This window comes from Myotis myotis, unplaced genomic scaffold, assembly GCF_014108235.1.
Source record: "Myotis myotis isolate mMyoMyo1 unplaced genomic scaffold, mMyoMyo1.p scaffold_m19_p_3, whole genome shotgun sequence".
Classification (NCBI taxonomy): domain Eukaryota; kingdom Metazoa; phylum Chordata; class Mammalia; order Chiroptera; family Vespertilionidae; genus Myotis; species Myotis myotis.
In genome coordinates this window covers 90,258,336-90,280,833 of record NW_023416335.1, presented here as the reverse complement: position 1 = coordinate 90,280,833, position 22,498 = coordinate 90,258,336, and the positions used below count along the sequence as shown (strand labels likewise).

The 22,498-nt window shown below is 40.5% G+C and overlaps 1 protein-coding gene across 2 annotated transcripts in view; it reads right to left on the bottom strand.

Moving 5' to 3' along the window:
• Positions 1–2,804: 2,804 nt before the first annotated feature.
• FOXO1 (forkhead box O1) overlaps positions 2,805–22,498 on the bottom strand; it is a 112,425-nt gene continuing 92,731 nt past the window's right edge. The window contains exons 2-3 of one of the 2 annotated variants that reach the window (XR_004965808.1): positions 6,450–7,929; positions 2,805–6,118 (exon numbers count right to left, since the gene is read on the bottom strand). Coding sequence is in view for 1 of the 2 variants with exons in the window: in XM_036297575.1 (XP_036153468.1) it covers positions 6,592–7,929 (1,338 nt within the window). In the remaining variant the exon portion in view is untranslated. The remainder of the gene's footprint in view (positions 6,119–6,449; positions 7,930–22,498) is intronic. The other variant, XM_036297575.1, reaches the window with a different exon arrangement.

Sequence of the window (22,498 nt, the reverse complement as noted above, 5' to 3'; positions counted from 1 at the left end):
ACATGAGAATGCAGAAAACTGATGAAAGTGAACCAAGCAGCTCTCCCACTTATCCTGCAGGGAAATGCTGACTGTAGAAGCCGCATGAAGGAAACAAATCTCCAAGGGCTACTATTACCTGTGCTGACACTATTAATCTGTACACAGGAAGCCATTTGCAGACATTACCTCATCCTCTAATCTCACATCTAACCAGGTAACAGAAGTTATCCTCAACTTACCTTGTCTGTGAGGAGATTATGACCCAAGCATCAGAATAACTCATGGCTTTACTAAAACCCAAGTGTTCATGCCACCAGCATGAATTAAGCAGTGGGCATCTTTGGCTTGTTCTGGAGCCAAGCACTAAAATGCAAAATGGGCTGAAACCGGTTTGGCTCAGTGGCTACAGCGTCAGCCTGCGGACTAAAAGGTCCCAGGTTCGATTCCGGTCAAGGGCATGTACCTGGGTTGCGGGCACATCCCCGGTGGGGGATGTGCAGGAGGCGGCTGATCGATGTTTCTCTCTCATCGATGTTTCTGACTCTCTATCTCTCTCCCTTCCTCTCTGTAAAAAATCAATAAAATATATTTTAAAAAAATAAAATAAAATAAAATGCAAAATGGACCTCACCTCGACTTCATCAGAGGTGTAAAAATCTAGTTTAAAATGGCCCACTGCGAGCTCTATTCTAAGCAGTTGTCTCATCTAAGATCACCTTGCTGGGACAATTTCAGATCTGTTACAACCCCAAGAATGTATAAGAATCCCACATGGCTCCTAGGCTACTATCCTAGGCAAGCGTTAAGTTTCATAGGAATTCAATCGAGTTGATTGGGATTGGAGCTCATGGAAAGAATGGGATGTAAATAAGGAATAACAAGCCCTCATGATGTTGCATTCTTTCTTCCTAGAGGATGGATATCTCTACTTAACACCAGTGGCTTCAAGTGCAAACAAGACTTTCACTTTTGGAAGACGTGAACTTGATAAAGGTATTAATGCCAAGATATTTCATTTAGCCTTTCAGTTCATGGGTGGAGAGAGAGGAGGGGAAGACAGTGTCCTGCCACCAGTCAAGCTAAGAAAAGTTGGCCCCAATCTCCTTTTCCTTCTTCCTGTAACAGGTGAGGATCTTTTCAGTATGGAGCTTCCTCCTCTCCCTGTCATATTGCGAAAGCAGGGGGGCTGCACAGAAAGCCATCTCTCCCACCCACCTGCAAAAACTTAAAACTTGCTTTTGAACTTCTTTATGGCCTGGCCACTCTGTAGCTTCCTCCAGTCAAAAGATATGAAGGAACCTCAGCTGTCCCTATTTCACATCTGATTTTCTACTACCACCCAGCACTACCGACCTTCCCCCTGCCTCATGCCAGCATCCACCTCCATTTCCATTCCACAGTTTCCATTCCACAGAAACTTGACTCATTTGCCAGTTACTTAAACTGAGTCCATGTATTTCAGTTATCACCAGTCTCATTTTCTACAATAAAATAATTTAAGAAATTAGAATAAGGAAACTTCCAGGAACATACCCTCATGTTAGAGGCGCAGCCCAGATACAGGCTCACGGCCCAGTAGGAGCAGTAACAGATACAATGTGTATGTGACACCGACTACTTCAACTGCCACTTAGTGTGATTATATCTTGGAACAGCCTTCCACTTACCTAACCACACCAACCAGTCTAAGTTTAACTAACTTCATCATTGTCAAGTCAGCTCAAACATGGAGAAACAATAGCCAGGGCAAAGTCCTGTGTGTGGCTGGTTCACAGGTCAATAATCCTAGATACACATCCTGATTCTTCCTTGCTCTCTGGTCATAGCAGGGCTTAGATACTGTCCAGGGAAGGAATTTTATCCCTCTCCCATAAGCTCCACCCGTGGAATCTGCTAGGAAAACCTTCCTTCTGTGTTGCTTCTTCTTATCAAGTGATGTAAAACTTGGAAACTGTTCTCAATAAGTGACATTGTATGCATGAATTTATGTATATGCAAATGGGCTATGAAAGGAGCCTGCTAGTTTGAGTTCTGGCAACACAATCAACGTGTTTTTCTGCATTTGGACTGTATCAGCAGTTTTCAAAGTGATCTGTGCATGAGCCAGGGTCTGGGAGTAGATGGTTTTCATCAGTTCTACAATCTACTCTGGGCTTCTATCATGTGTTTTAAAGGAAGGATTACATTGCTGGAAGGTGGGGAAGAACGTGAAGGCTGAACTGATCTTCTGGTGTCTAAACAGATAAACACGAGAATAACCTATTTCCTTGTTGCTACTCCAATTCATTTGGACATGTACTTGCATGGTGAGAGAAGTTAGGAGACTGGTCTTCGTCCTGGTTTAAAAAAGCACTTTAATCATCATTTATCTAATCCTAGCTCATTGCTCAGGCCATTTTGTGAAAACAGCAAATATATAAAACCTCCCATTAGCAGCCACTTAAAAGCAACGCTCCTCCTTCAGAAAGGTGTGTGGTGGTGATATGAGCACATGTGGCCCTGGAAAGCCATTCCTTTCCACACCACCCAGTGCCTGCTCAGTGACCTCCCAGCCAGGACCCTCCTGACTTGCCCTTTATGTGCTTTTATCTCACCACGGTCTGTTCTGACATGAGGCTTAACTGCCCAGTAATTATGGTACCAGGTAGTGGTTTCAGACTTTCCAAGGATGAAGTACCTACACTCTAGGGTTATTATCAGGGTTTTACTTATTCTTAACTCTAGGGGGCTATTGTCTGATCAGAGACTGTTCCCCCGCCCTCCAAAGGAAATACCAGATTTGAATAAACCATGGCACTGTGGCTTAAAAGATTTAACTCAAATGATAGCAAAACACTTTTAATCCCAATAAAGAGCTTATTCTGCACAATTAGGAAAGAAAGACACCAAACCATTTAAACACAATGTATGTACATTTATGGCTTTATACAATAATAGCAAAGATTGTTCTTGTGTCTGTAAGTATATCAGCATCATCAGGCACTTCTCAGAATATTGGAACAGGAACATGGAATCTGCACTGTTACTAAACTCAAGTAGCAAAATTCAGGAGAGCATGACTACATCCTGACAGGACTCACATGGCCACACTGCCAGGCTGGGCACCACCCTCGAGGAGGAGGCCAAGAGTCACACCCAGCAGCTTTGTTTGCATAAACCACATTGTGTTTTTCTACTGAATGATTACTCCCAAACTAAAATCAAAAGAGAAACTTCTCATTTAAAAGTCAGTTATAAATTAAGAACTCTTAAGAGCTGACCGTAAAAATTTCGTGGGGCTAGGTAGCATATATCCAGTAGCTGAGCAAGTCTAAATGTATACCTTTGGAGAACTGTTTCCATTTCAAGTATCTTCTCTTCTTGGGATGTCCCGTTGATTCACTGCTTGCTGGGATAGAACATTTGCTAATTAATTTAGACTGTCAGTTTGTCAAAGCGAACTTTCCATGTAATGTATCTATTACCTAAATATATTCCATACGCCTATATTACAGAAACAATACTTTATATTTAAAATTATCTGAATAGCTCTATAATACAATATGCTTTTAATAACAGTACAAACCAAGGAAAATAAATCAAACAAGGCTGCATAGGTGATATCATTTGCACATTTCACAAAGCAATCATGTACAGTAACTGATAGACTAATTACTCTAGAATGTCAGTATTCGTACAGAAAAAGAATCACCAGAGGTCACATAATGTTTTCAAAATAGACGAGGTGCCTTTCACTGGAGTTCATTGTACCCCAGAGAGCTAGCTACCCAGGATTCATGTCAGAATTCCAACATAAAGAAAAATTTGAAAGAAAAAAAAAGATATTTACACAGACATGGGAGGGAGAAACATCTTTTTTAAAGTCACACTGTGAAGCAATAAGATGCTAATAGTGATGTTAGCAGTCACTGTCATTGAGGCTCCTGTGTAATGTCATGGGAGGAGAAGTGGTAGCAGTGGTAACAGAAACACAAGTACTCTGCACCAACAAGTTCTGTTCCATATGCAGGAGGCAGTACTGAGAGGAACTAGGATATCTAAAACCAGACATATTTTGGAGTGTCCAACAATGAAGATGGTTAGAGAGGTGGTTGTTTAATGAATTTCCAAAATAGAAGTTACAGTGGGAAGCTTATCACAGAGCTGGCCTCCTATAGGAAATCTATCAGGGACACTTATATTCTTGTTAAACGTGTATGAAAAACCAAGCCAACAGAGATGCGAATCACAGATAAGACAAAGCAAATGTGATCTGGGCTAAGTACACAGAAATCAGAACCTTCTCCAGCAGGCAAGAGGAACATTTTTGTTCAGCTGTTCATTTTATTTTGCTGACTTCAGGCATCCACATGTCTTGAAAATACCAACACTGTAAGTGAGACACAAAGCCAATTGACTTGGTCTGTCAGTTATAGGTAATTGGAAAATATTAAAATCTAATGATCAGAATTAAAGTTTAGGTTGCTAAAGGCTAAAGAAATCCTTATCTTATGCAAAGGCCTTTTAAAAGAATTCAAATATAAAACTTATATCTGGTTTGCTGATTTTCAAATTAATTGCCCCAGTTTTTAAACAGGTTCTTTTCCATTTGGTAGCCATCTGTACTCACGAACACAAAGCATTCTACAAGTCACTGAAGTCACATTTCAAAATCCCCTACTTTGACTTACTCTCTCCATAGTGTGCTATGTAATCTGCAAGACAAAGGGAAAGAATCATGAAGTGTTACCATACCCCTTCAAGGCAGAACTATAAACCAACCTCCACCTCCTAGACCAACACAGAAGCACAGAATTATGAGGGGAAACATTTGTTGAAGCTCAGCTTAAAATGGCTGTAGGTTAAAAGCCCCAGTTTGAGAAAGGAGTACTGTGTTAGATGCAGATCTCCCTTTCTGACCTACAAACATTACAAGGTCTAGGAGTAACTGCCACGATAGGCAGACAGGTATCTATTAGAAGACTCAATGCTATGCAGTATGCTTAGTTCACAGAGTAATAGCAGATGTAATTTCTTTAAAATACATACACAAAAACATATCAAGTTCTCCTAAACATGAAACGTAAAATGTCCTTAAACTGTGCATCACTCTCCTGCCAAAATAGGGCCAGAAACATTGAGTATGCAAGTACTAATTACAATGATTTGAAGATTAGTCAGAAATATCACCAAGCAGCATCCCAAAGTGTACAAACCAGTTAAGCACGTACAAAATTAGTACTAATCCAGTTAGAATACAAAATGAAAATTATTGATGCTGTCTCAAATATCTGGAATTCTACAAATTTACAAGTATACTGTAATAAAGTAGACTCTAGGTTTAAGAAAACATTACAGTTCAATATCTATTCCAAAAATGATCTCAAGTCCCAACAATAACATCAAAAATCATTTATCTGGAAATTAGAACCATTTATATGTTTGTACAAATTTGCAAATAACAAAATAAACCAAAAAAAAAAAAAAATAGAAAAAACCTGTACAAGGCTGGTGTTTACTCTTTTTTTTTTTTTTTTTCAAAAGAGTTTGACAAGTCCATTAATTCAGCAGATTGATGACAGATTACTGGTTCTCATGGAATTATGTGGCAAAATGAACAGGTTCAAAGCTGTTCAATGAAGGTGCAGAATGGAGAGTTTGATTCTCTGTGATTCATCAGTCCAGCAGAACACAGGTAGTACAAACAAAAGTTTAACTTATCAAGGACAGGAGACCATCACAGATTACAAAAAGAGTATAAACTTTCCTTGGACCAAATGGATATACTTAAAAAAACAAAACACACACAAATACAATTCTATAGCTACTGCTTATATACAAAACTTGAAAGCACACCAGGATCCGAAAGTCTTTTCTGCAGTTATATGGTGTAGTGAGTTTGGCACTTGATTGTAATGAAATTTCCAATGGCACAGTCCTTATCTACAGCAGCACATAACCTGCAAACGTTGGGCAAACATCCTGTACAGGAAAAGTGTCTTTGCTGCCAAGTCTGACGAAAGAAAAATAAAATAAAAAAAGGTTTTTGGTGTGTGTGTTTTTTTTTTAATCAAGAAAATGAGAAGACGGGATGAAGGACATCTTTGGACTTCTTAGTTCTTGCTGTCAGACAATCTGAAGTACTTTTAAGTGTAGCCTAAGGAAAAAACAAACACACACAAAATAAAAAATATCCAAATTAAAATCAATGCAACTTAACATGTTGGAGTGACAGACATACTGGGGGAAGGGGAAATAGCTAGAGCTTTCTCAAACAGCTCTGAAATCATTCAATGGGGGAAATTCCACTTAAAAAGCCCTTCAGCATTTGATTTTTATTAAATGTATTCATTTATTGAAGAGCTACTAAAACGATGCAGCCATCTAACTGTTAAAATCTTTACAGCAGTTACAGGAAGGTTCTGTATTTAAACTCAAAAGGAAAATTTATAAGCTATAAAAAGGGTGAAGAATGAATAATAAGATACCTCTTTGCAAGAGGTAGCTAGTTGACCTTTAGAAAGTCTTAACCATGGAAGATAGATGGCAAGTTATAGTATTCCTCTCTTTTAAGTTCTGTTTGCAAGTCTTTTGATAGTGGGGTAATCTTACCTGCTCAATAACTCACTCCTAGCCTGACACCCAGCTATGTGTTGTCGTCTTGACACTATGTGGGAAGCTTTGGTTGGGCAACACATTGTCAAAATTAAAATCCAAAGTATCTCCATCCATGAGGTCGTTCCGAATGATGGATTCCATGTCACAGTCCAAGCGCTCAATAAACATGCCGTCCAAGTCACTCGGGAGCTTCTCCTGGTGGAGAATGCCCATCCTGCCATAGCCGTTGCAGCTGCTCATGGAAGAATAGCCCCCAAGGGCGTTCATCTGCATGGGGTGAGGGAGAGGCACTTGTAAAGCTGTCTTCACTGGGGCCAGGCGGTTCATGCCCGAGGTGTGGGGCATGGTGTTTACTGTGTGGGGCAAGGCACGCCCATTAACTACAGATGTTGGCTGAGCATGTCCAGGGTGGGAATGGGAGCTGGGATTCATCATTTTGTTATGAGATGCCTGGCTGCCATAGCTTGGCATGACCGGATTAGGGCCCATCAACACATTCTGGCCCAGGACCCTACTGTTAGGTTGAGCCACCCCAGGATCAACTGGCGCCATAATGTCATTATGGGGAGGAGAATCAGAAGTAAGTAACTCCTTCAAGAGTCCTGGTGCACAATTATACTGATTCATACCTCCATAGCTCGATTTATTGTCCTGAAGTGTTTGCATTGACATCTGGGGCAAGGGGCTCATGCTGGATTGGCCATAGGTATATTTTTGGTAATTTGGACTGGGTGAATTCAAGCTGGTGTTTGGCGGTGCAAAGGAGTAGCATGGTGTCTGTTGCATCATGGCACCAGGTGAAGATTGGGTTGAAACAGTTAATGACGGTGGTGATGACAGGAGGTTGAGATTATCCAAAAGGTTTTCCATGTTTTCGGGATTGCTTATCTCTGACAGACTGGGCAGAGTAGAAGCCATCTTTGCAGCGGAGGGTGGGTACACCATTGAATGCACATCGCCATCTCCAAGATCATCCTGTTCGGTCATAATGGGAGAAAGTCTCCCACTAATAGTACTAGCATTTGAGCTAGTTCGAGGGCGAAATGTGTTCCAGTTATCAAAGTCGTCATTGCTGTGAGAGCCAGGGCTGGCAGGCCACTTGGAGAATTGAGACCCTGGGCTGTCCCCGGCACCCTCTGGACCAGACTGGAGGGATGCTTTTTTCTTGGCGGCTCGGCCGCGGCTCTTGGAAAATTTACTGTTGTTGTCCATGGATGCAGCTCTTCTCCTGGGGGATTTTCCACTCTTGCCTCCTTCTGGGTTGAGCATCCACCAAGAACTTTTTCCAGTTCCTTCATTTTGCACACGGATGAACTTGCTGTGCAGGGACAGATTATGACGAATTGAATTCTGTAAAGCAAAAACATCATGTTAGAAATACAGTACTTCTCCAAACACATGGAAGTACAGATTTCAATTCATACGGTCAGAGTGGTTCTGAACCCCACTATAAAAGAGCTCAAACTGTAGGAGAAAAATATTATCTTATCTTAAAAATAAAATCTGTATCTTAATGAGGGAACAAAATTAAATGCTCATTATTATAAATACCTTCTTTTATATAAGTATATTTTATAGGGGAATTACCGAAACTGGTTTTAAAACCACTTACATTTTGTTTATAATCAGTGGTATGCAAATAGTACTTCCTAACAAAGTGCTATAAAAACTCTTTCCACTCTATTATTCCTAAAACTACTGCCAATTCCATAAGGTTGCACATATGTCATTTACTTAAAGTGAGAAGTTTTGCATTACTGGGCCTACATGATTATGGAAAAGAAATAAATGAAGCAGCATATATTCTTAGTCAAGAATTAAAACCCTGAAAACTCTAAGACTTAGATTGATTTAAGCCCGAAATATCCATTAGGCAAATACAGGTGAATATAAGAAAAAAAATGGTCACTTTTTTTTAAATTTTAGAAAGCTGAGCTGCCCTCCATCCCCTGAAGAAAAATTTAAACTCGGGTGTTATTTGCCACCCCCTTCTCCCCAAAATAACCAGTAGTATGCATCAACTAATCCAAGGACACTGCATCAGAAGTTATGCTCTATCCAAAAAGACAACCTGGGAAAGGAGGAAGGCATGGAGAGTACAAACAGCTTGAGATTTCAACCTGCTAGGTACAGCTCCATGACTGAACTGTGCCACCTGTACTCCTAGGACAATTTGTAGAGAGAAATCAGCCTTTTTTCAACATTTACGTGGCTCTGCTACTTACTGGCTACATAACCGCATGAAATCCCTTGGACCTTCTCTCTCTCTATAAAACCCTAATAAATATGCAAATAGATCGAATGATGGAGCAACCGAACAACCCGTCACTATGATGTGTGCTGACCACCAGAGGGTGCGCACAGAACATGGTGGGCATCGGCTGCAGCAGGATGGTGGAGCAGGTGAGCGGGGGCACCAGACCAAGGCGGGGCGCCGTTGCTGTCATTGGGGCGAGCCTCTGGTGGTTAATGAAAATTCTTTGCTCCTACGCGCAGTGGTCCCGCCAGGCGCTCGCTCCTGTTGCCGGCGCTGGCTCCACTCGCACCTGCTGCAGGTCCCAATCACTAGCTCGACACCATCAATAAGTGCAGGTGTGAACAGTGGCTGCTCGCACCTGCTGCCAGCTCTGGAGCTGCTGGCAGACAGGGGACTGGGGACACGGTGGTAGGGGCCAGGCGGGGGCGTGGAGGATGGGCCGAGACCTGCCCCTGTGCCCACCGCAGCCTCAAAACCCACTGTTCCTTTCAAGGTGCACAAATTCATGCACTGGGCCCCTAGTGGTATATAAAATGCTCAGTGGTGTCTGGTACACAGTAATAGTCACCAAGGAGAATGTATTAGATCCCATCTTTGAGGACACAAGTTTTCACCAGGCTAAGCTCTATTTCCTTCCTCTTATTCACTAGGGTGTGAGTAGGAGGTATTACAAACATAAATCCACAACTCCAAACACACAGTGAAGGGAGCTGGAGACAGTCTTAAGTTACAGTAAAAGCAGCAAAGCCGGGCTGCAAACAAGGAAGCTCCAATTTGACTCCCCTACTGGGCCCACTCTTCCTTTTCCATATGTGCCAGCATCCAGAGAGCTCCTGGGACATATGGAAAAGGAAAAGTGGGCTCCTCCACCAGAGGACTTAGACTTACATCTTTTTGTTCCCAGCACAGGACAGGGCACAAAGTAAACTCTCCCTACCTGCTCATCAAGACCCCAATCCCAAGTCCAGGAACAAGATTCTCCCAAGTATCCTAGAACTTTGGGAACAGGGCTGAGCACATGGCCCAGCTGATTGAGCTCCCTGGACCCATCACCGCTTTCCTTGACCATGAAAAGACCCTGGCTGGATTTGTGGTCACCCCAGGATGCAGCCACAATGCCCACATCCTCATGCCATCGACATGCCAATCAATGCACCAGAACGAAGGCAGGACAAGGCTGGAGCTCCAACACAAACCATAAGCTCAACTTTTTTTCTCATTGAAGGTAGAAAACAAAATGAGGAAAATTTTTTTCACTTTCTTAAAGGAGATTTAAAAGTCTGAGTGAGGCCTTAGCCGGTTTGGCTCAATGGATAGAGCGTTGGCCTGCAGACTGAAAGGTCCCAGGTTTGATTCCAGTCAAGGGCATATGCCCAAGTTGTAGGCTCGATCCCCAGTAGCGGGTGTGCAGGAGGCAGCCAAACAATGATTCTCCCTCATCATTGATATTTCTCCCTTTCTCTCCCTCTCCCTTCATCTATGAAATCAATAAAAAATATATATATATATTTTTTTAAAAGTCAGAGTGAGGCCAAACAGTCGGGGCTGAGAAATCCACATTTCAGAATGCCCTCTGACCCTCTGTACTACATTCCACCCAAGGGCTGCAACACAGAAGCTATGTGACAAGCCCTTCTGCCAGGGCACACAGAGAGTGTGGGTCAGAAATGGCCCTGAACAGGGTCTTCAGCCTGGAAGGTGGGCAGGTGTGTCAAGTGAATGACAGGGAGCATTCTTTGTTCCCAAGACTTTCCTCTTCCTTTCCACCTATGGATCTGTCCCCAAACTCAATACTTTCTAAAAGAGGCCAAGTACTATGTTTCCCAAGAACTATGTTTCCTATTTCACTCCCATGACACTCCTTATGGGAAGGTCTTACACATACACACACGCTCCCACAGCCACAGCCTCATCTGCTGGGCCAACCAACATCAGCAAACCAAGTTCCAAATTCCTCCTTAAAGAAGCAAGCCTGTCCCTGGTGTAGACCAGAATGGAGTCAAGTACTCTGACCCTGTGGCATGTTCTATATTGTCAAAGTCTGGACATTTGCATAATATTCCATCATGGCTATCTTGTTCTACATAACAGTCACATACATAAGCTACAATGAAGAAATCTCTAAAGAAAAGGAAGCTTGTCACATTTGGTTAATGATTAAGGGGGAAGATCTTCCTAAATAGTAACTTCCTGGCTGTCTTCGCTGACTGGCAAGGAAAGTGAGGAAGTGGGGAGGGGGATAGCCCTGCAGCTCCACAACATTTATAATTAGATCAGATTATTTGCAACTGCAATTGGGGGGCCTTTTTTTTTTTTAATAGGACTGCAGAATACATGATGATGAAATCTTAAAAAAATTTTCAGGAAGCATTCACTAATTCAGATGGGACATACATTAACTCACTAATTAGACTTACAAAAAAGGTCCCACAGCAATCCCTTACTTATCAAAACATTATGCTACATATTTTTCTAAGAGGACATTTGAGGTCGCTCTTTGAGTAACGGAGCTGTCTCCTAACTTTGCCAACAATTAAAAAAAAATTTTCCGAACAGGAAAAGGTTTTCTGTGCAGGGCTTGTTACATAAATTCCTGTTTTTCACATAGCCAGCAGGACATTAAAGAAGCTATGATTTCCAGGGGGATAAGGTTGGGGGTGTTGAATAGGTAAATCTTGTAAAAACTGTGTTGCTATTTAATGATGTTATGTCTGCAAGTCTCTGCCGGACATGATCAAGGCCAGAGGAAAGTGTAGTTCATCCATGGAGCCATGAAGCAGAACCACATGCACTGTCAGTGCTCTGAGATAGTCAATTCTTGAACTATGACAACTATTTTATAAGGAAAAAGGCAGGGTGTGAGGACAAAAAACTCATGCACTGCAAACCACTTACCCAAATCCTGAGTTTCTGCATAAAACCATTGAAGAAAAAGGCAAGTCAGCATATTTCCTCTCCACTAGCTGTATTTCTCTGCCGCCACAGGTTTCTGATAATGCAGAGCTTTCTTTTCTCTGAACGTATCTCCCTCTGCAAACTGCTCCCTGACTCTACCCTGCCATCTGCATACCTGGCCCTCCAAACAGTGCACTACATTCTTCCTGGGAAGCCTGACACAATAAACTCCATGGATTATGTGGTGAAGGGGTATCGTGGACAAGATACGCACTTGCTTGTTCAACCTGCTCTGCTGGCTATTTCTAAGTCTCAGGTGTTTGGTTTTATGTGCTCTACAGACTGGATTCCAAGTTCCTTAAAGGGCACAGGGCTAAAGTTTATTTGTATTTCCTAATCTCAAATCCCCTAATATGCCCTACACACAAGATACAGTCAGTAGTTATTGTTTATTTACAGCCCCAAAACATTACAAGGAAGTGTAGTCTAACAAACCTTTTATCCATCCATCCATGTACCAATTCATACCAGTTAACATGTACTGGGACCTATTTTCTGCTGCGTGCAGCAAAGGACAAAAGAAAGAATTAGACACAGATTCTGCCCTCTAGGTTTTATGATCTACCTAGCGAAAGAAGTCCACCTAAATGCACACTAAGGACAGAAATCGATGCACAAAAAGGACTGTTCAGGAGCATCGACTTTTTCCCATCAGAGGTCACCCCCCACCTATGCCCACCCCTACCACCTTAGGTCTCAGCCCAAGCATCCCTTCTTTCCAGAAGCATTTCCTGATAACCCCATCCATCATGCAACTCTCTAACACAGGACCTTGTTTACTCACCATAATCATGATTCTGCTATGCCTGGTCCCTTGGGGGCATGTCTGGCTCCCCACTATACTGTAAGCTGCATGAGCTCAGGGTCTGTCTTCATGTTACACTGTATCCTCACAGCTCCATCACCAAGAAGGCACTCAAGTATCTGTTGAATGGATTAACAGTTCCTACATTTACAGGGCTATTGTGAAGATTAAATGAGATAACACATGTTAAGTGCTTACCTCAATCAAAATTAGCTGATGGCATCTATAAAATAACATGTCTACATTTTAGAGACTTATCTAGATTATAAACATCAGTCTCATTTCTTTAATATCTTGCACTGTTTCTACTAACATGAGGCTTTTACATGTTAGTTACTAGAAAAATAGACCAGTTTGCAGCTAAGAGTTAAGATATTCACTAGATAGTGTCTCGGATGTTAATGTAGTACTTCAGATACTAAAGCTCATCTGTACACACATTTGCTGGTCAGTGTCATCAGAATTCTTTTTAAAGTATTGCTGCCTAGTCTTGTGTGTGAGCATCACATACAGCTGTGGGCTCTCTGAATGCAGCCAGTGTGTGACAAGGAAGTGGCTGGTATCAGAGCAGGGCTACTTGAACATCTGGCATCTCTGTGGAGAATGGTTACAACTGAGCTCTGCTGGCCCACCACCTGCCTGGCTAAAGAATATGGCCCCTAGAGACCCTGAGGAAACAGGATAGGAACTGCCCCTTCCCCGACCCCCATCCTCTTAGCACCACCACTATCTAAAGCAATAATCAGCCAGCCATTAAGGTGTTAAGCAGAAATCTTTATACCTTTCATTTACTTGTTTTTTATCTCATTTTTAAAAATTTATATTTGCAAATGTGTTATATAATATACACGATATACTGCTATAGTATAAATGAATAAATGTAGTATCAAAAGGGTATACAATTTTTACAAGCACATTTAAGACCACTAGGCTTATTAGAAGAGACTTCCAGTAGACTAGACACTCCAACAAAGAAAACCAAGGGGACAGAACTAGTCCTAGAGTCAAGTCTAGCAAACGTTTTGGTGCCCCAGTCCTGGGTTGTAGAAATGTTCTGGTCCGACCCTAGGTTTGCACCTCTCCTCTCCTCCCCTGCCCTGACACTTATTACCCAGGGCTTCCGTGGATGCTGACCCTGAATCGTATCTTTTGACCTGAGCTGCAGCTAGGGATCCATCTAGCCTGCCCATCACTGTATGTGGAGACCACCACCTCTCAGCCATGGGTCTTCCCATCACTGCTGTGCTCCACTTTTCTTTCTCCTTAGCAGTACTAAGACTTCTCTGGTTTCTGTGTTCAACCAAACTAAAACAATACCAGCACTGACCCTGAACACATCCTGCTTATGAAACCCGGGTCTTCATACTTTATATCTGTATTACCTTATAGAGTTTACAAACTGCTTTCAACACACCATCTCTTTCCATCCTTGAGGGGTACCATATAAAGCAGGTATTATTGGCCCAGTTTCAGGAAAGGGAAAACTGAGGGTCAAAAAATGAACTGCCCAGCTACAACTCAGACCAAGGTTTTAAGACTTTGGTTAAGAAGACTGGGGTTACATGTGTGCATCTTATGGGAGTGGAAATAATTCTGTTTACAAATACTAGTTTACAAAACTTGTTTTCTGCCACTATGGGTAATAAATTTTAAAAACATAACTTGCTTTTAATTCTAGTGGTTACTCTTTGTGGGCAGCAGCTGAAGTGTGAATTTCCGATATGCACATAGCCCTGGGGAAAGTTTGTATAAAGAGGTTGTGGGAACCCACAAAGAAAATGGAAAGGTCCTCAGAGTCCACCACAGCCTAGAGCTGCCCATGACCCTGAGAGGGGGTAGGTATGAACAACACTCATCAAGCCAAACAAAAGAATTTCCAAGACACTGGGATACATACTAAATGAATTTGGAGTTCTAGAAATTCTTTCAAAATGCTAGCTAAACTAGATTTTTCCATAAACATTTTATCTAATTTCTGTGAACTTTGTCAGTGTGTGTGATTGTTTTGTGTACTCCTGGTATGAACTTTACTCCCTCCTCCTGCTTCCTCTCTTTCACACCATCTCTTCCTGAACTTCTACAAGTGAAAACAAACTAAGGAGAAAGTAGGAATAATCTCTACTCAACAGTTCCCATTAGAGTTGCTAATAAAACAACTTTGCAAAATAATCCATTTTGCTTGCAAACGAAGAAAAGGTCACATTTTGCCAATAGTTTTTACAAGTGATGTCAATGTACGTACATTATCAATAGACAACATATAAATTCAACTTTAAAAAGTGTTCTAAGATCTGCTGTAAATAGCTAACCTACAAGCTTACACATTAGGTCTGACATTCAGCTTTCCTTTCTTAAGGTTGATTTCATTTCCCAGAAACCTGTCCTTCTTGCCTAAACATTAATGATCCCAAAGGCTGGTCACACACCCTACTAATACTGAGGATTCAGGCTCCTCCAGTAATCCCAGGGCTGTAGACAGAGGTCTTGCAGCCTCATAACACTTTCAAGCTGGAGGTCATCTGGCCTAACACCCTCATTTTATATTAGGAAAGACAGAATTCAGGAAGATGAAAATGCAGATGAAAAGCTTATGTGTGCTCATTTACAAAAAAAGCAGAACTGAATGGGGCTTTCTTCCTAGAAGAATATAAAACAAGAATTAAGAACATGCAATGTCACCCTAACCGGTTTGGCTCAGTGGATAGAGAGTCAGCCTGAGGACTGAAAGGTCCCAGGTTCGATTCCGGGCAAGGGCATGTACTTTGGTTGAGGGCACATCCCCAGTAGGAGGTGTGCAAGAGGCAGCTGATCGATGTTTCTCTCTCATGAATGTTTCTAACTCTCTATCCCCCTCCCTTCCTTTCTGTAAAAAAATCAATAAAATATATATATTTTTAAAAAGAACATGCAATGTCCCTCCCCCTACCAAACCAATTCTTAGCTATAGATTCTCAAACAGGTAAAGATACACACTTACCCTAAAAAGCTTTCTCTCTGACTCAGATCATTCCAAAAGGAAGGAAAATACGACTACATTACAGTAGCTTCTACTTAAAATAAAAACAACCAACCATGTGGGAGATTATGCACTACGTAAATACCAAGAAGACAAATGTAAACACTCTTAAGTGCCATGAAACTTTTTGTCTGGGGGAGGGGCATAGGAAGGTGGAAGCCAAGGTCAGGCTGATTTCAGAGTCACTCTGAGTAAATCACCTGTTCTCACTCAGCCTGAGTCTTGACATCTGTAAACCAGAAATAAGTGTTACAAGGGATTGCTAGGGACTGACAGGCATAATATACATGGAAAGTGCCCATCACCTGGAACAAAGCTGAGGAAATAAAGGTTGGTTATTTACTGATAGACAGTAAAGGGGTATATAAACAGGAATTTTTAAGCCATCATGAATGATTACAACTTGAATAAACATCATTCCTCACAAGCTTCCTGCTTAACAGGCAGCTAGCCTTCCTCAGGCTTGTTTTATGTCCTCCTAACTGAGCTGAAATCCTTCTTTTACACAAAAATTGTTTTCTCCTCTTAAGAAGATATTAAATTTAAAAATTTGATCATTTAACTAGTGTGTTCTATTAACTTTTTGGGTGACCTATGCAAGAATATATGTATGTCCAAAAAGGAGATACACCAACTTACTGATGACAGATTATATTCAAAATGGCAATTATTATTACAACTAGAGGCCCAATGCACGAAATTCATGCAAGGGGGTTGGCCCTCGCAGCCCCGGCTTCGTCTGGAAGTACTTCCAGTCTAATTAGCATATTAGGCTTTTATTAGTATAGATCAGTGATGGCGAATCTATGACACCTCTGACACGCGAACTCATTTTTTTTTGGTTGATTTTTCTTTTGTTAAATGGCATTTAAATATATAAAATGAATATCAAAAATATAAATCTTTGTTTTACTATGGTTGCAAATATAAAAAAATTTCTATATGTGACACGGCACCAGAGTTAAGTTAGGGTTTTTCAAAATGCTGACACGCCAAGCTCAAAAGGTTTGCCATCACTGTTCTAGATGATACGTTTGATACTCTTTCTCATTTCTTCTCACACACTAGTTACACACCACCCTTTACTTCACAAAGAACAAGCCCCAAGAAGCAGGGGATTTCAAGAACATATTGGTAAAGAGATGAGTTACAAGTGAATGACTGTAGTATTAGAAAACAAACACATGGCACAGGAGGGGCAGAGAGAAAACTAGTCCTGCCAGAGAGAAAACAGACAATGCTCCACAGTTTGATCTTTAATGAGCTCTCAGCTTAGTCAAAAGCCAAAATATTTCAGAGTCACAAATTAGCCAGTAACCTCATATGTATAGAATTTAAGAAAAAATCCTAAAGGATAGAACCAAAAATTCTCTTCATGATATTAAAACTATCTCAAGCTTTTGCTTCTCAGAAGGTCATAATTAAAAATAACAGTGACTTCCCTTGCTGTGTTCCACAGGAAAATCCCATTTCAAAGAAAGGTACCATTTCATGAAAGGAAGGGCAAATCCTTTAATTTTCAGAATGTGAAACTGGAAGTCTTTCCTCTACCATTTATTGCCATGTGCTTTTTACACTATCTATCAGAAATCAGGAACCCTAAAAGACAAAACCCAGAAACAAACCAGGTGAGGTTGAAACCTTAGATACAAGCATCTTTCCTTCTTCCAGGTCATGAGTCACTTATCTTAATCACTTTCCTTCTACAACCTCCATAAAAGTTGCTAATGTCACCTAGTCTGTGTGGCTCAGTGTTTGAACATCGACCTATGAACCAGAAGGCCATAGTTTGATTCCCAGTCAGGGTACATGCCTGGGTTGTGAGCTCAATCCTCAGTAGGGGTGTGTGCAGGAGGCAGCCAATCAATGATTATCTCTCATCATTGATGTTTCTATCTCTCTCCCTCTCCCTTCCTCTCTGAAATCAAAAATATATACTGTATGAGTCAACGAAAAGCTCTCATGAATATAAATTCAAAGGCAAGAATACTGAAACTTAGATTAAAATTTTTAGAATAATATCCTACTATAGGATGTACTATCTAGAATTGTGGTTTTTTTTTTTAAAATATATTTTATTGATTTCTTACAGAGAGGAAGGGGGAGGGATAGAGAGTTAGAAACACTGATGAGAGAGAAACATCGACCAGCTGCCTCCTGCACACTGCCTACTGGGTATGTGCCTGCAACCTAGGTACATGCCCTTGACCAGAATCGAACCTGGGACCCTTGAGTCCGCAGGCCGACGCTCTATCCATTAAGCCAAACCGGTTAGAGCTAGAATTGTTTTTTATCCTAAATATGTTTGCTGTCTGGAAAACCTGGGGAAAATGAATCTACCAAACTCATAATCTATTTACCAAGAACTGTTACTCTTAGTAAATAGAATTTAAAAGTACAAATTCTAGGTTTATGTGTGTGTTTTTCTGTTTTGGGACTCAGATATAATAAATCCAGATTACAAAAAGAACAACAAATTTCAATGAAAATACAACACTCTGAATTACATATTATTGGCAATGTAGTTTTCTTAGTTGTACAGAATCTTGAAACCAGTTTATCCTGGTTTGTACTTCTGGCTAAGGAGCCTAATGAAACAATGATTTGTGATTAGTTAGTATACATTGTTTTGGGGCAACCTCCCAAAAATTCTTAAGAGCTGGTCCCCGTGTCCAATAGCTAGAAAAATTCACTTGCCAACCCAAACCACCATAATAAAGCAAATATTGCAATAAAGTGAATCACAACAACTTTTTGCTTCCCAGTGCATATAAAAGTTAAAAATTACATTTACACTATACTATTAAGTGTGAAATAGCATTAGGTCTTCCATATGTGTCCACCCTAAAACTACATCTCCCTACTATCAAAGACCGTCTGTATCTGAGGCCTATACTTAACTTCACAAGCACCATTTGTCCACAGGCTCTCACAACACTATGGTGCTATGCTTATTTTAAGACTCCAAGTTTCCTTCCCAATGTAAACACTGTGAGCAGCATTTTCACCTGTTTGAAAACTCTGCATCAACTGAACAGGAAAGGAGCCTGAGAAGTGCTCCCTCACCCCTCTGTTGTCACTGACCCTCTACCAGAAGGAAGCATATTTATACTAGTGTTGCCCACCAGGACTTGCAGCCCAAGTCAGGTCTCTAGTCAAGACCTAAGCCACCCTGGAAGAATGCGCTTCATGCCAAGATCATTCCTGGGCTCAGAGGATGCTGGGAGGAATTGGCCCTGAAACCAGATTTAGATAACCTGGGTATATTCCACTACGAATCCTTTGGGTTCCATTATTTTTTTAGTTCATCCCCAGGGCTAGGCTAGTCTATATTCCAGAGAGAAGAGACAAAGTCAGAATAAAAAGGATCCTCACTTGAGTGATTAGCAAATCTTACCATCTGGAATATTTTCTTTGTATTAAACTTTTTACTTTAATGCTGTAGTTTGAATTCATGCCTTCTTTGGAAACATCAACAATAGTGTAGCCAAGAATTAAAAGTACTATGTTTATAAATCCCCAAAGACATTAACTTCACAGCTACTTTTGATAGTTATGAATATCATTATAAATGCATTGGTTGCACACAAACACACTTGTTGTTTTGGGTTAAAAAAAACAGAGAAATTTGTACAGTTAGCTCTATCTTAAATTTTTAGAGGGAAACTAGCAAAGGAAGGATGAATAAATTATTAAATAAACCATTTCTTAGGATTCAAACCAATACAAAGTTAGACATTCTCACTCAAGCCCGTCATTAGTGGCGGTGCACATTCAATTCCTTTCCTGCTCACTGTTGTCAGTGTTATCACTCTGACTTTACTCCAAAAGGGAACTGTGAACAGCAAGCACTGTGGCTGGATTCTTGCAAGCAGCACAAATGTTTTGTATCTCTTCCAAACTACTACATTCGAGGATACGCGGAACCACAACTACAATTTTTACCACAATATGTGCATTAGTATATTCCCAGGTGCCTTTTCTCCAATTTCTTAATATTATACATCTGTCAATATACTTCAGTATTAAGGGTCTTCCCAAAAGTCAAGGGCCTATATTCTGTCCAGGTTAGGTCATTTACTCAATTTGCGAATCTGAGCAAGTTAAATGATGTCTGCCTTATCACCATAACTCAAAGAAGCATTGTGAAGATTAAATGAGAATATGTTTGAAAATTGCACATGCATATTAAAAATGTAAAAGATGCTAACAATTTCAAGTATATTAGAGAATTCTAGAAATTCCTGATATTCTGGAACAAAAAAAAGCAAGGTTTTCTAGAAGTTGTTAGCCCCATTACTAAAGATACATAAACAACTATGAGCAGTGTTTAATATTAATTTACTGTCTTTAATTTTTTATTACCAAAAAAAGAAATTTAGTTGAATTCTGAAAACCTATATAAGATTGTAATGGAGAACTGTTAGTGGCTGAACAAAGTTGGAAAAAATTATTCTCTAGGCCCCAAAATTATTTCTGGGGCCTCAGAAATCAGGATTTTAGAAAGATTCCCAGGTGATTCTAATGTGCAGCCAAGGTTGAGAACCACTGCTCTAGGGCAATCCTACCCCCCCCCCCCCCGCCCCATAAGTTGTTTTATATTTTAAACATTTCTTTTTAAAAAAGTCCATGACACATTTTCTTCAAACAATTCACTAAGACAATATATTGAATATAATGGATAACCATTTTAGTCCTCAAAGTAGCTATAAATTAAGCTGGAGTACTATGCAATTTTAGAATATTTATCTTATTGAATCACTGAACTAAATAAATGCTCAGTGTGTGGAGAGCCCAATAAAGATTAGCTGTTAGGGCCTAGCCCAGCGGTTCTCAACCCGTGGGTCGCGACCCCTTTGGGGGTCGAACGACCCTTTCAAAGGGGTCGCCTAAGACCATCGGAAAACACATATATAATTACATATTGTTTTTGTGATTAATCACTGTGCTTTAACTATGTTCAATTTGTAACAATGAAAATACATCCTGCATATCAGATATTTACATTACCATTCATAACAGTAGCAAAATTACAGTTATGAAGTAGCAACGAAAATAATTTTATGGTTGGGGTCACCACAACATGAGGAACTGTATTAAAGGGTCGCGGCATTAGGAAGGTTGAGAACCACTGGCCTAGCCTGTTTGGCTCAGTAGATAGAGCGTCGGCCTGCGGACTAAAGGATCCCAGGTTCGAATTCGATCAAGGGCACATGCCTGGGTTGCGGGCTCGATCCCTAGTGGGGGGCATGTAGGAGGCAGCCAATCAATGATTCTCTCTCATCATTGATATTCCTATCTCTCTCTCCCTCTCCCTTCCTCTCCGAAATCAATAAAAAAATTTTTTTAAAGATTAAAGCAAGGTTGGAGCATGTATTTTATTCTGCATGTCACACCCAGGAGAGCAACTGAAAGATCAGAATCAAGTTATAACCTGGAACCTAGAGGAAAGTGCCTTCCCATGAGATGATGGGAGAGGAGAGTCTGTGCTCTGCTTGGAAAGCAGATATTTTTGATTATTCAAAAATTTAAATGTGGGGATATCTGTATTATTTTGCAAATACATTTTTGTCGATAAGCAAAAGTATCTGAGGGAGGTGCTATCTTTTGATCTGGTTCTTGCCAACCCAGAAAGATGCCCTTAATTCCATCCCCTCAACATGATGCTCCTGCAGCTTTTGTGGAGAGCTTGATGTGGTTAGGGCAGCCTTGAGAAATGTTTAAGGCAGCCATGGGCAAACTACAGCCCGGGGGCCGGATCCGGCCCATTTGAAATGAATGAAACTAAAAAAAAAAGACCGTACCCTTTTATGTAATGATGCTTACTTTGAATTTATATTAGTTCACACAAACACTCCATCGATGCTTTTGTTCCGGCCCTCCGGTCCAGTTTAAGAACCCATTGTGGCCCTCGAGTCAAAAAGTTTGCCCACCCCTGGTTTAAGGTTTTCTATTAAAGCAGCTGTTCGCTTTTGTCTTATGATTTGAATACTACTTGGTTGTTTTGAAACTCATGGCATAATCTGTGATTTTTTTTTTATAGTTAGGAGGGCAGTATACTAAAGCAGTGACCATTTGTTTTTAAAACAAATTTTAAAACTCTCCCTTCGTGCAGTCTAGTGTTTTTTTTTTTTCATACTTTATCCATCCTTTACAACATTTGGCAAACAAATTTAGTTCTTACTTCTTGAAAGGATTATTTTTGTTTCTTGAGGTCATTGTCTAGGCTCAACCATTAATATCTTTCAGGTTGTTTTTTAAAAACAGCTAAAGGGAAATTAAAAGAAATAATGCCTTGCAAATGTAGCCATGCACTGTTCAACAGAAACTTGGATAAAGCTACAACAAATTACTTGTTAGTCGAGTAGTCAGTACTGTGGTAGGTGTTTATGAGATCCTGGACCAAGACTGACCCATGGGGTCGACTTCATTGCTGTGAGGATAAACTGAGATGACATTTGGCTCCCCCATAATTCCATATACAACACTCCCTCCACCACACAACACACACACACACACCATCATGAAAGGCAATATATACACAAAGAAACAGGTCTAAATCTTAGGAACTTAATTTTTAATGGTTGATTTTCCCACCAGCATTTGATTATAAGTAAACACATGATTGTGGGTATAAACCCAACTCTTACACCTTTCTTCTTCCACAGTCCAGATGCCCTGGCTACCTTCTTTCCTTTCTGTCACAAAATAAGTTAGTGCTATGCAACTTACAACCAACTTTAAAAGTCACAAGTTACTAGCAAATAAAGAAAGAATAGCAGGTAGTTTAAACATTTTGTAAAATATAAATCACAAAGTCTAATACTTTGATCACTATTCTGGAGGACAACTGAGGAACACTTGCTAAGAGAAATCACATCTTAGG